At 51.1% G+C, this 10623-nt stretch overlaps 2 protein-coding genes across 2 annotated transcripts; one reads left to right on the top strand and one right to left on the bottom strand.

Moving 5' to 3' along the window:
* Positions 1 to 499: 499 nt before the first annotated feature.
* CTRU02_208783 (chromodomain helicase) lies at positions 500 to 5361 on the bottom strand (the record flags this gene model as incomplete). The annotated part of the gene is made up of 4 exons (XM_036724801.1): positions 500 to 4647; positions 4717 to 4810; positions 4868 to 4894; positions 4948 to 5361. The coding sequence occupies 4 exons, from the start codon at positions 5359 to 5361 to the stop codon at positions 500 to 502; spliced, it is 4683 nt and encodes a 1560-aa protein (XP_036583433.1).
* A 2877-nt stretch (positions 5362 to 8238) lies between these two features.
* CTRU02_208784 (translation initiation factor rli1) lies at positions 8239 to 10170 on the top strand (the record flags this gene model as incomplete). The annotated part of the gene is made up of 3 exons (XM_036724800.1): positions 8239 to 8698; positions 8754 to 10084; positions 10138 to 10170. The coding sequence occupies 3 exons, from the start codon at positions 8239 to 8241 to the stop codon at positions 10168 to 10170; spliced, it is 1824 nt and encodes a 607-aa protein (XP_036583432.1).
* Positions 10171 to 10623: the final 453 nt, after the last annotated feature.

Here is a 10623-nt window from a genome sequence, read left to right on the forward strand (position 1 = left end):
TCTGCTTCCTCGACAAATCAGCCGCAGTCACCTGCCAATACGAGAGCCAGGCTCGTCTTTAAACTTCCTCAAAGGGTTCCAAAGCAGGAGATAAGACATGATGCTTTCGCAAAACTCCAAAATGGGTCGTCCTGTACCATGCAAGTCCGGGTATGTAGTTTATCATTCCCTCGCCTCAACTAAAATGCCTTCCCACCTAGTACCGAAACGCCAGGCCAATGCTGAAATAGAACACGTATCATAACTTGATCGAGACTTTGCAGAATGAAGGTCATCTGCTCTTCTGTGTTGTTTTATGTTGTGAGATCCTCCACCTAAGAGGCAGCTGACGTGCCATTAGCCGCCGCAGCCGCCGACTTGTCTCCGTTTTGTTTCTTTGCTTCTCTGTCCCGCAGGACTCTATACATGGCGCTCAATCGGTCGCCGGTCACTTCATTGCTCGTGCTGTCAACGGGCCAAAGATTCGCCAAGAACTCCCTGCACAATGGTTAGTCTCATCCTAGCTGTGAGAAGGCAACACAACATACCAGAAGCGGTTCTTCAACGCGTCGTCGCGCTCCTTAACAAATTCGCGATCCAGAAAGTTGCCAATAACCACTAACTCCTCGCCAAATATCCTAGCACGTTCCTTGCTGGACTTGACTCTCTCCTTTGTTGTACACAGGATGGCTTCAAAATTCGCACGAACCGGTTTAAGGAGATACCACAACATGGCATCCGCATCCGTCTCTCTTTCCTCCTTGTTGTCTCCCATGCGGCGCAGCTGATCAAGCCGACGGAGAGCCTGATTACGGCGATCGCTGTCAGGCTGACTTGCTCTTGGGGTATTGCTTGATCGACGACGGTCGTCTCCGTGTCGATGATCCTCAGCTCGACGGTGCTTGTGACTGCGTTCGCCATCATCGCGATGCCTACGCTGATCGGCTCTGGGAGAATGCTGTTCATCGCCGTTACTCTTAGTACGGCGTGTCTCATCCATTCTCCGGTGTTTGGGAATACGGCCTTCATCGTGTCCAGAGTGCTTCCTCTTCGAATCTGGTCGCGGCGTGCCTCTTTCCTCGGCGTTGCTGCGACTGCGATGGTGCTCGCTGTGACTGCGTTCACGATCCCGATGAGAGCTGCTTTTCTTTAGCGTCGGAGGAGCAGGCGATGCTGCCCCATTTCCTACGTCGCTACGACGATGTCCGTTCGCCAGCCTCTTGTTGTTGCGATGATGATTTTCAACGGCTCTGTGCGCCAATGGATCGGTGGAGTGCTTGGCTTGAAGAACAGAAAGCAGGTATTCCGAACGGCGAACGAGGTGGACGGCTCCTGGAGAACTGACACCTTTGTCAGTGGCCTTGTTCCGTTCCTCCTTCTTTTCGATGCGGTGCTCTTCGAGGAAAAATTTGTCTGCCATGTCCAGCTCGGCATCGTCTCTAATCTGTGTCCAAGCGCCAAATCCATATCGGTCAATGCCAACAAGTAGCATGCCATCCTCTCGTGCGCCCCATTCGCAGCTGTAGTGAGCTGCCTTAGTTGCGTCAGCGAGACGGAATGTCTTGAAATCATCACTCTTCTGCAAGATTTGTCGCAGCAGACGAAGCTGTCGTGGCCGTTCGATGGCTGTTTCGGCGTTCATCTTGCGAACTTCACCGAAGTCAACAAGGACCGCCTTCTTGTCTTTCTTCGTCAAGGTCTTGCCAAGCTTTCTCTCGTCATCCATGAGACGAGCTGCATTGTCGTTGAGTGCGTCATCGCAGGTCTTGACGAAGTCATCCAGTATGGACTTCAAAAAGTCACGGTCACGTCCCGTAAGCCTAGCTTCCTGAATGATCTCCTCGCCACGATCTTCCATAGAACCGTACCGGAAGAATGCTTTGAGTAGGTTACGAGTTTCCTTTTCATTCAGAGGCCGCTTCGGATCAGACAGCAGCGCACGTTGCTCCTCTGCTTCTTGGCGCTGTTGTTCTTCTCGCTGTCGCTTCTTCGCCAATCGATCCGCTCGGTCCGTTTCGCCTCCGTGTCGATTCTTCATCGTGGCTCTTCGCGGTGCGCTCTCAGCAGCCACCTTTGCCAGGTACTCTTCATTTTTCCGTTGATCTTCCTCCGCTTTGATAACAGCGAGTTCTTCTGCGGGAATGATTTGATCCCAGTCCAGAGCCAGGTCATCCACCTTGACGTCAGTGTATTGCATAAAGTTGTCCCAGTCGATACCGCCGCTGCTCAGGTTCATTTTATCATCAACCTTGGTCTTGGTGACTTCTGCGTTCTCCAGGATAGAATCAATGTCCAGCTGTTCAAGTCGCTCTTGGTTTCCGGTCTGCTCGAACATCTTCTGCGAGCGCATTTTGAGAACCCATTGAATATCTTCAGCGGAGCTTGGGCCATCCATCTTAATCCCCTTCTTGTTCATCTCCTCACGGAATGCCTTGCCGTCATCAGTAACGCCGGCCTGGATGGTGAGATACTCTAAAAGCAGCTTGTTGCGAGCTCGCTCAAGAACCTCTTCTTCGACAGTCTCCTTTGACACCAGGCGGTAGATGCTGACGGGCTTCTTTTGGCCGATACGGTGGGCACGACCCATGGCCTGTAAATCAGCCTGCGGATTCCAGTCGGAGTCAAATATGATGACAGTGTCTGCAGTCATCAGGTTGATACCCAGACCACCTGCTCTGGTGGAGAGGAGAAAACAGAAGTCATCACTATCCTCAGCGTTGAAGTGATTGATTGCCATACGACGAGGGCCTGCGGCAATGGTGCCGTCCAGACGCTGAAACTTGTAGCCTCTCAGGGCCAGATAGTCGCTGAGGATATCCAACATCTTCACCATCTGGCTGAAAACAAGTACTCGATGTCCGTCCTTCTTGAGCTTTGTCAACAACTGATCGAGGAGCATCATCTTTCCACTGCTAGCGATCAACCCTTTAATCTGGTCTTCTCGGCGAGTGCTACCAGCCAATACTCTCTCTTCAGCGCCAGCGAACATGTATGGGTGGTTGCTGACTTTCTTCAACTCCATCATGATGTTTAGCAGCGAGTTTTTCTGGCCCGTTGCGTCAGAAAGGGCAGCATAGTTTCTAGTGAGGATGTTCTTGTAGTACTCCAACTGGACATCTGAGAGCTCAACGCGAATTATTTTCTCCGTCTTTGGCGGCAGATCAGATTCGACAGTTTCCTTAGTGCGACGCAAGATGTAAGGTGCAATGGACTTATGCAGGTCTTGCAACTTCTCTTGGGTATCATTTCCAGCAAGACTTTCCAGCTCCTCATCAATAACAACTTTGCCAGGATTCAGGAAGTCCATTAGTGCCGAAAGTTCGGCGAGATTATTTTGGATGGGCGTGCCGGTAATCAGGATTTTGCAGGGAATGCCGAAGCTCACAAGCCTTTGATACAATTGCGACTCCTTATTTTTCAGACGGTGGGCCTCATCAACAAGTAAAGCCTGCCATTTGATTGTCTGAAGGAATTGCCAGTCTTGAAGAATCATCTCGTAAGAGGTGATTAGAGCGTTGAACTTAGGCTTTTTTGGGTTGCCGTTGACAATGAGCTCGTTATCACGAATTGTATTGCGGGCAGTCTCGTTTCCAAGATACACGACGTAATTCATGTCTGGAGACCAGTTGTCGAACGTATCGCCCCACGCAGGAATGACACTGAGAGGTGCGACAATGAGGAAAGGGCCCTCTTGCTCACGCTCATTGCGAAGCCAACTGAGGAACGAGACACTTTGAACCGTCTTTCCGAGACCCATTTCATCGGCGAGAATGACATTGTTGGCGCGAGTCCAGTTTAGGCAAAGGAAGTTCAGACCTCTCAGCTGAAATGAACGTAGCTCGCCACCCTTGATATAGTCGGGCTGCGATTCGAGCTTCTTCATTCTTGTTCGGGTATCCGGGTTTGACTCCTTGCGGTTGGAGATCCAGGAACGAGATGATCGATCCAGAAACTGGTCAATCTTATCCTGAAAGTCTGCGCTAATGGCAGACGCAGCTTCCCACGTGGACTCATCGTAGTAACAGCCCTTCCATTTGACGAGATATTCGTCCTCGTCTTCACCATCTCGGACAGCGACGACTCTGTCCACTTTGACAAAGTCTTCCAATGCTTCTTCAGCACGTTCACGATCTAAGAAGAACTGCTCTTTGGTTTCAGGGGGAATATCCTCGCCGAACCGAATAAGCAATTCGTGTTCCACGATTGTTCTGTAATAGTTCTCGACTCTGCGGTAGCCTCGAAGCCCGCGGAGTGTATCTGCTGTCTCCCAAGTATCGTGTAGATGTGACTTTCCTTGCCACTTGATGTAGTACTCGAAGTCGTTCCTGGTGGAGCTCCAACTGAGGTCAAGGTCATCTTTTAGCTTATGTTTAAGCACTTTGTCAATGTATGGGGAATCGTCAACTACGTCCGCAGCGTAGTAATTCGATGTGAGTTCGGACGCGTCTTCGTCCTCATCATCGACGTCACTCTCCTCATAGGCGCCCTGCTGCACCTGAGCTGCCCGCCTACTGGACCAACGCTTCTCGGCAAAGACAAGATTCGGTTGGGCTTCCCGTTGGCGGCGTGCTTTCTTCTGGAGGCTTTTCGCGCGCGCGCCACCGTAGTTATCAGAGTCAGAGTCAGAATCGATCGACGGTTGCCGTGCAGGGGTACCTCTTTTTGACGCTACGGATGCCAAGGTTAGTACGGATGGCGTCGGGGGCATCGACAGAAACAGCGTGGCTGAATTCTTACATTGCCTTGAGGTCTCAACTCGTCTTCTCTTGACATTTCGCCGGTTGGTAGTGACCACATCAGAATCATCGGAGTCATCGTCAGAGGACTCGGCCTATTATCGTGAAAATGTGAGTTAAAGTCATGGAGACAGGAAGCGTCCGGCACTTACCAGCTTGCGCTGTTGTGTTGGACGAGACTGCGGCAATTGTCAGTGGCCAATATTGTTCACCGGGCTGAGTTGGGTCATACACTTCTTCTCAATCCATATAACTCCGGGTTTGCTTTAATGTACTCATCCTCGCCTGCCGCGGCTTTCCGCTTGGATGGCCGCTGAGAATCGTTAGAGCTAGAATTGGCATCGCCAGCTCCATCACTCTGTGCAATGGATGCCACATCATCATCCATATCGAAGTCGGCATCATCAGAAGCATTGTTGTCGTCACCGGAGCTCTCGCTTTCAGCGAAGTCAGGCGCCCCGTTGATGTATCCGGTCGAATCGTTGGGATCTGGCGACGGCGACGATGAAGCGAGACGTGCGGCATTATCATGCATATCGGAAAGGTCACTATCGCTCTGGTGGCCGGTAGCGACTATGGGGGAAGGAGAACCGCCCTGCGGCGACCGGTGCCCGTTTGTGGGACCGGGTTCGAGGGGGCTAGACATGACGATGGTCTAAGTCGAGGCTGCCTGCTATGGATGGAACGACATTAGCCCAGTACATGACCGGTAAGAGGCAGAGGCGCACAGAGCGCGTGGTGAATAGAATGTGGCGATCGAGGCCATCACAAAAGAACGGTAATACGCCTAATATTGATGGGGGAATCATCCTCGTCGCATCGCGGGGACGCGGTTGATGGAGACGAGGCTGAAAGTTGATAGCGATGCCATTGTGTCTGTCAGACGATACAGGAGCGCCATGACGTGTCACTAGGGCATCATAACCATCAAAAGAAGTCATCTCTATCAACTCCGACGACTTCAGGGATCGCTGAGGACATACCCGATACGGATATCAAGATGCAAGCGCGCCAGCTCGAGGCTGACTTGATGGCTCGCGACGGGGACTTGACCCGGCCTTGTAAGGGCCGGTACGAGGGCACAGAAGCAACTTACAAGTCATTAACAACGGCCTCCAGGCAGCAAGTACCATTGATCTGAATCAGATGAGGTATTGAACGAGGAAATGGACAAGTGACGTTGCGTGGGTTGTCCAGAGCCTGGCGGGTGAAGGGTGGTGGTGGATGGAAAATGTACTGGTGGAGAGGCAGGAAAGAATTGAGGTGGATGCACGGGTGAGGTACAGGTGGTTGTAGCGCTAGCAGCACTGAATCACCCCCAAAGAAAGAGTCGGGTATTGTTGCCTCAGGCAGAAAGTCGACTACCGTGGGCGGCTCAGGGCAGCCCGATGGTACGTACATATTTCTCGCCTGAGGAACGTCCGGTGAATGGGTGAATTGGCGGAAGAGGCAAGAAGGTGGGGGCCACCAGCCACAGAATGCACGTGCCTGCGTGCGAGCATTGTTGGCCGAGACTCGGAACCCCGCTAGCACCGCGTTTTCACCGCCCCCCGCCCCCGTCTTGTTTTCCCCACCTTCGACAGCGTAAGTCCGACACCATTCACGAAACGTGATGTTGGAACACACCGGTTTTCAAGGTCTGGCCTACAACTTTGGTCGGAGGTGTTTTGCGCGACATCAGCGAATCTGACAATAATCCATCGTAATGATGAATTTTACATGTCCAGTAATTTCGATTATGCAGGAGGCGTTCTTGAGAACTACTCCGGTCGCTTTGACTATCCTAAGCACGTAAGCTCTTGAATGTTCAATACCATTGCCTCCACCGCAATGAAATAATCGCACAGTCGATATGACAGAAGTATGAAGCACGCATCGAATGCCTCATTCATGTGTGAATGTGAGGATTGATTAATATGCGTCATAATCCGCTGCAGCACAAGACGGCTGGTCCCACCAATGAGTAGTTTTAGTAGAGCCATCTGTATGTATGTCCATCCGGACGATTTACTGTTGCTGTCTCATTCTTTTCTTCACGGACTCTTTTCTTTTTTTTACTCGTTTAGACAGACTTTATCGACTTTTCTTGTTGCTGTGGATGCGAGTCAACATTGATACGATACCGCTTTATTGTCAAAACAGGTTGAAAGCAATACCAACTCCTGGTCATCAGTAATTACTAACCACTACCGCGGTCCCTTCGGTGTGTCATGGATAGAGCTTAGGCCTGCCGGTTGAACAAAACCGTGAGAAAAACAGAGAAGCATGTAAACTCAAGAGAGTGATATTCAACAGCATCAAGCGCAGTATCAGCATATAATCATGCAGCTGCCCTTTTTTATAATTATGCTTTGCCTGTCCATTTCAAGTGACCATACTGGCAGACTCTGTTTAGTCTGTGCATCGTAAATCGCGCACTCTGTCCGTCTTTTTATTGATGTTTATATGCTGAACATCATATGTAACGAACATTCGGCTTGGAGGGTTGCTAGGTAGTCGGTCTGTTGAGGACTAACTACACTGCACCAACAAGCTTATACCTAGCTTCGAGGTGCTCTGGCGAAAGAGACCAGCCATTGCAAACTGCACATTTAGAACTTGGGTAATTTACGTGGTCTTATTCTTCGGTATGCTCAGATCATTTAGCAGTTTGACCCATCCCCATTGATCTGATCTAAAATACGAGAATACAGAATGTACATCTGATGAGTAATATAGGATCTGTATTTGGAAAAATAAAGACGCCAATTTTGTGACGTTTGCACTGTTACATTCTAGACACAGAAACAGCAGCCAGAAGAAACATCGTGTGGCATCCACGATATGGAGGGTAAAAGCAAGGCCGCAAGGAGCATGAGTGGAGCCTGCTCTTGTTGCGGTCAAATCCACCAACCTTCATCAATTATCAATGAACAGGCGGTCAGCTTTCGATACAGAGGTGCGCATAGGCGTGTTCCAGCAAAACATTGTGGATGACACAATTGCACGGGTGCTTCAGGCCACTACCAGCGTGTTTGGCCTCATCCAGAGAGCTGTGATGTCAGGTGGCTAGAAAGTATACTTCAGGTATTCTTGCTTGTGCATTGTGAGAGAGGTGACTTGTGCGAAACTTGAGAACCCTCACTGGCGGGGTAATTAGTGACCAGTAGGGTAGGGGAACTGCCCCGCCAAATTTGTACAATTCACACCAGTGACGGGGCACACAAATTGGATGACCGGTTTGATTTCGCCGCCCAACCGTGTCTCTCGTCTGTGACACTTTGCAAAAAACACCAAAAATCTTTCTTTCCCATCACCCAGAAGGCCAGGTCGCGATACCTCGACAACCCTCGCCGCTTTGCTCGGTCCTGCTGCTTCCCTACGTCTCCCAATCTCGTCCGACTGCCCGTCTCGTCTCGCTACGTTACCTGCTCGCGTTTTTTCCTCTTATTATTTTTTTATTTTCTCTGCGCGCAGAAAATAAATCTGCCCCACTATCCATCCCATCGTTAACCCCGCCTCGATCCCGGGTACCATCACCACCATGTCCGACAAACTCACCCGTGTCGCTATCGTCAACAGCGACAAGTGCAAGCCCAAGAAGTGCCGTCAGGAGTGCAAGAAGTCCTGCCCCGTCGTCCGCTCCGGAAAGCTTTGCATTGAAGTCGGCCCCGACTCCCGCATCGCCTTCTTGTCCGAATCACTATGCATCGGTTGTGGTATTTGCCCCAAGAAGTGCCCCTTCGGCGCCATCACCATTATCAATCTGCCCACGAACCTCGAAACCCAGGTCACCCACCGTTATTCTGCCAACAGCTTCAAGCTCCACCGTCTGCCTATGCCCCGTCCCGGTAATGTCCTGGGTCTCGTTGGTACCAACGGTATTGGAAAGAGTACCGCTCTGAAGATTCTTTCTGGAAAACTCAAGCCCAACTTGGGTCGCTACGACAACCCCCCTGACTGGGAAGATGTCATCAAGTACTTCCGTGGTTCTGAGCTTCAGAGTGCGTTTCCCAAGCTTTATTTTCCTGCTCCGTCAATCGCTGACCAATTTTTCAGACTACTTTACGAAGCTCCTGGAAGACGACCTCAAGGCCGTCGTCAAGCCTCAGTATGTCGACCAGATCCCTCGTGCTGTCAAGGGTCCCCAGAAGACCGTCAAGGCCTTGATCGATGCTCAAAGCTCCCTTGGCAACAAGAAGGAGGTTTGCGACGTCCTGGAGCTCAACCACATCATGGACCGTGAGATCAACTTCCTGTCCGGTGGAGAGTTGCAGCGTTTCGCCATTGGAACCGTCTGCGTACGCAAGGCCGACGTGTACATGTTTGACGAGCCCTCTTCCTACCTCGATGTCAAGCAGAGATTGGCTGCCGCTCGCATTATTCGCTCTCTCCTCCGCGATGATGACTACGTCATCGTTGTCGAGCACGACTTGTCAGTCCTGGACTACCTTTCCGACTTCATCTGCGTTTTGTATGGTCAGCCAGCCGTGTACGGTGTTGTTACCTTGCCCCAGTCTGTTCGTGAAGGTATCAACATCTTCCTCGACGGTCACATCCCCACTGAAAACTTGCGTTTCCGTGACGAGTCCCTGACATTCAAGATGTCCGAGGCTGCGGATGAGTTTGCCGCCGACAAAAGCCGTGCTTTCAAGTACCCCAAGATGGAGAAGACCCTGGGCAACTTCAAGCTGAGAATCGAGTCTGGTGACTTTACCGACTCAGAGATCATTGTCATGATGGGTGAGAACGGAACTGGAAAGACTACCTTCTGCCGTATGCTTGCTGGTGCGCTCAAGCCCGACAACAAGGCCCAGGTGCCTGAGATGAAGATCTCCATGAAGCCCCAAACCATTACCCCCAAGTTTGAGGGTACCGTCCGCCAGCTCTTCTTCAAGAAGATCAGGGCTGCTTTCCTCTCCCCTCAGTTCCAAACTGATGTTGTCAAGCCCCTGAAGCTTGACGACTTCATCGACCAAGAGGTGAAGAACTTGTCTGGTGGTGAATTGCAGCGTGTTGCCATCGTTCTTGCTCTCGGTATGCCCGCCGATATTTACCTGATCGACGAGCCTTCCGCCTACCTCGACTCCGAGCAGCGTATCATCGCTTCCCGTGTCATCAAGCGCTTCATCATGCACGCCAAGAAGACTGCCTTCATCGTCGAGCACGATTTCATCATGGCCACCTACCTTGCTGACCGTGTTATTGTCTTCGATGGCAAGCCCGGTATCGACGCTCATGCCAACAAGCCCGAGTCTTTGCTTACCGGCTGCAACACCTTCCTCAAGAACCTTGACGTCACGTTCCGTCGCGATCCTACCAATTTCCGTCCTCGTATCAACAAGCTGAACTCTCAGCTCGACCAGGAGCAGAAGTTGGGTGGAAACTACGTAAGTCCTGAGACTACCCGCACTCACCTACCGACATGTGCTAACACAAACAGTTCTTCCTGGACGACAGCGACAAGACGAACTGAAGAGGGCATCCATAAGGATGTTTTCCCTCCGCGTCACAATGCATTCGACAAAGGCGTTAAGGGCGTTCAAAAGGGACATAAGCGGCAGCTGGGGAGGCGCGCTTTCGGAGGTCAGGGTCACGCTTTGGTTTTAGAGGAGGCGGGCGCGTCCGAGGACGACGACGTCGACGGCTAACAACGGTGACGGTAGTCTATCCCCTGTTGTCTGGTCCTACGGGGAAAGCTGGTTTGATCCTGTGGTTTGGTTGGATTGAAAGCAAGATCTCTGATTTGGGTATGAGCTATGGTGCTCGACCACACATTCGTTCGGGATCAAACAAGTCCGTAGATTGAGGGACAATGGATTAAGCAGGATGACTGCCGTCAGTCTTGTCACAGCTTTTGTGTCGAGACTCTAGATATACTAGAACATGCCAGATATCACATAGTTAAAAAAACATGAGAAACAATAGG

Source organism: Colletotrichum truncatum (genome assembly GCF_014235925.2).
Source record: "Colletotrichum truncatum strain CMES1059 chromosome Unknown Contig_0005, whole genome shotgun sequence".
NCBI lineage: Eukaryota > Fungi > Ascomycota > Sordariomycetes > Glomerellales > Glomerellaceae > Colletotrichum > Colletotrichum truncatum.